Source organism: Drosophila hydei, unplaced genomic scaffold (assembly GCF_003285905.1).
Source record: "Drosophila hydei strain 15085-1641.00,03,60 unplaced genomic scaffold, DhydRS2 tig00000215-arrow-arrow-pilon, whole genome shotgun sequence".
In the NCBI taxonomy this organism is placed as follows: Eukaryota; Metazoa; Arthropoda; class Insecta; order Diptera; family Drosophilidae; genus Drosophila; species Drosophila hydei.
The window spans coordinates 624-3,639 of record NW_022045687.1 but is presented as its reverse complement, the minus strand read 5'-3'; the positions used below and the strand labels follow the sequence as shown (position 1 = coordinate 3,639).

The 3,016-nt window shown below is 47.4% G+C and overlaps 1 protein-coding gene and 1 pseudogene across 1 annotated transcript; both read right to left on the bottom strand.

Annotated features, from left to right (window-relative positions):
• Nucleotides 1–1,122: 1,122 nt before the first annotated feature.
• Nucleotides 1,123–1,863, bottom strand: LOC115482961 (annotated as a pseudogene).
• Nucleotides 1,860–2,516, bottom strand: LOC115482752 (nuclear fragile X mental retardation-interacting protein 2-like). Its single transcript, XM_030223482.1, has 3 exons — nucleotides 2,422–2,516; nucleotides 1,992–2,305; nucleotides 1,860–1,882 (listed from the first exon to the last, which is right to left on the bottom strand). Exons 2-3 carry the CDS (start codon nucleotides 2,272–2,274, stop codon nucleotides 1,860–1,862), a joined length of 306 nt encoding a protein of 101 aa, XP_030079342.1. The 5' UTR covers nucleotides 2,275–2,305; nucleotides 2,422–2,516.
• Between the last annotated feature and the right edge of the window lie 500 nt (nucleotides 2,517–3,016).

Below are 3,016 nucleotides of genomic sequence, written 5' to 3'. Positions count from 1 at the left end.
TGCCGCTGCTGCTGCTGATGACTCCTCTTCATTTTCACACTTTTCATTCAATTTATCGCATTTCGCAAATTGAGTGTCGCTTTCCTTAGATCTTCTGCATCCACTGCCCTTGCTCCGGCTCAAGCAGTGCCTAGGCAATGCCTTGATACCCAATTGTGCTATTATCCTCCATTCTCGACGCGACGCGAGTGCCACTTTATAATTAGCTATTTTCAGATCTGCGATTTCGATTCGCCTACTAGTTAATGCAATAATACAATGCGAGCATAGACCCAAACGGCAGCTGTGGAACTTGTATTCTGTTTGAACTGAGTCTGGAGCGATTGCAGTGCGCAGCTCGCAGCTCTGAGCCAGACAAATTCGAGCTTCGACCGAGGCTAATAAATATTTTCTTAACATTTGTTTTTTTCCTTTGTTAATACCTATTCTCAGAGATATATATCTTTGGTTCTAATTAAGTATACGCCATGCCTCACCCTCCCATTTCAAGAGTTGCCAACGCTGCAGTTCACCAAGTGCGTGGGTTCGTGTGTCTCTGTGTGTTTATGTAGAACATATATATGTGTGCGTGTGTGTGTGTGTGTGTGTGCGCTTTCAGCGTGCTTTCAACACCTTCAGCCAACTGACTCCAATCGCTGCCAACGCTTCCCTCACACCTCGCCCCCTTCTAACCGCCATTCAACCCATTCGCGTTCCAATTCATTTTTCAAGCATCCCCTCGCTCGTGCCGTACTCCCACTCCCGGGGGCTCGAGTCGTTGCTAGCGCCTTATGCACGCTTCATTTTTGGCAGCTCATGAATATTCATGGACATGAACGCGCAAAGGCTCGACTAGCTATCTACTGGCGTCAGCAGCTGGACTGGAGGCTGAGGCAGAGTGAGGCCGAGGGAAGCTGAGAAAAAGTAGCGAGGGAGATAGAGATATATATGTAGAGAAGAGAGAGAGAGGAAGAGAGAGTGGGCTGGAGGAGGAAAGTCCTGGCATATTATGCAAGTCATATTTTTTGTCCGCTTGCCGCATTTACGCAAATTGTTCACGCCCCACGCTTGACCTCTTGACAAACGCCCCGCCCCCTACGGACAGGCACGCTAGAGTATGTTTGCAGTCGGTTTATTTTTGGGGAAATCTGTTTAAAGTTGGTTACGGCTGCGGTCAGCGCTAACGTTAACACTGCTTGCCCCGCTGCTAGCCGCTGTCTCCTCTTCCTGGTCCTGGTTATGGTTCTGGTTCTGGGTCTCGAGTACCTGTTCCGCCGTCAAGTCCGATGCCCCTACCAGCTCCAGCCCCGATATCTGCTCTGACACCTGTTCCAGTTCCTGCTCCTGGTCCTTATCCCGCTCCTGACCGTTCGACAGCATTACCTCCTGCTCGAACTTGGAGCTGGACTTGGACTTGGGCATTGCAAACCGTTTCGTCGTCCAGTAGCGCGCAACCTTATCGTGCTCCTTCCGATTGCACTTGTACTGGTCGGCAATGCCCATGACAAGTGGATCATTCGGATTGCATTCGCCAATGAGCACCCAAATGGATAGCAGCACCTTGGCAATGTTCATTACCGGCGACCAGCGTTCGTTCAGCACGTCCAAACAGATGACGCCGCGACTGTCAACGTTGCAGTGATAGATGCGCGTTATGAAACGAATCTGTGGCGGTCGGAATGGATACGCACCCGGAAAGCGTATGTCTAGCTTGAAGATGCCGCCCTCATAGGCGGTGCCGCTGGGCCCAATGATTATCGCCTTCCAGTGGAACAGATCGTCCTTGCACATCTCGGCGCTGCAGTTGGGCGGCGGATTCTGTACGATCTCGTTCAGCTCCCGCTTTATGCGCATCACCATCACCGGCCCGTTCAGCTGGGTCATTGGCATTGCCGAGCCAATTCTATTCGTGTTGCTGTTGCTGTTGCTGTTGCTGTTATTGTTGCTGTTGCTGTTGCTGTTGCTGTTGCTGCTGCTGATGTCGTTGGTATTGATATTGATATTGCTATTACTACGGCTATGGCTATAGCTATGGCTATGGCTGTGGCTATGGCTATGGCTGTTGCTGCAGCTGGCAGCGCTGACTTGCCGCTGCTGAGAGCTATGGTGGCTGCTGTGGTGACTGCTCTGATGCTGCCGTCCCTGGCTGGTACTGGGCGCATTCTCGTCCCTGGTCGCCTGCTCGCCAGCTGGCAGTGATTTCGCTGCCATCGTGGTCGACGAGTTCTGCACGCTCTTCGCTTCGGATGTGCTGCCCTTGGCTTTGGCGGGCAACACATTCGACAGGTTCGACATGTTCTCGGGCTATCGGACTTTCGGGCTTCTTCTTTTTAATTTTTCAAATTAAACGATTGTGCAATTTGGAAAGTTTGTTATTGGAAAAATTGTTATTGGAAATTTGCTATTGATTTCTTGCTTTGCTCACATGATTTCTGAACTTACATTTCTGGAGTTTCCTTCAGAAACTAAACCAGAATCCCCATTTCCCTCTGTAGTTACAACAGTACAGCAACGAAATGCCCCAAAAACTATCAGGCGTCTCGACAAGTTATCGATAGACTCACTCAGAAAAGTACAGTTAAGCAAAGTTTGACAATCGTTGATCGAATATATCAAAATTTGCATGAATATTTATTTATTCTTTTTTTTTTTTTTTGAATATTTGTTTATTTACTCAGCAAGCTGATGCTTCGATATAAATCGTATTTCGATGGTTGCGATAAATTATTTGCATTGGTTTGTATATTGAATAGCGAGAAAATCGTTCCATATATCGTGCCATCGATAACAAGCGATGCCTATCGCATGTATATCGATTACAGTTCTATTGACTTATCAACTCTTATATCGATATATAAGGGTTCTATATTGCTCATGAAACTAGATGAGAGCGAGAGCCGTTCGATATATCATATGCTTGTCTTATCGATGACACACGCTATTATATATCAATCTGTATACCCATATAAGTTTCTGATGATGTGATACATCGAATATTGTAACTATCGCTTGTGTAGCAATATATCGTATGCCTATC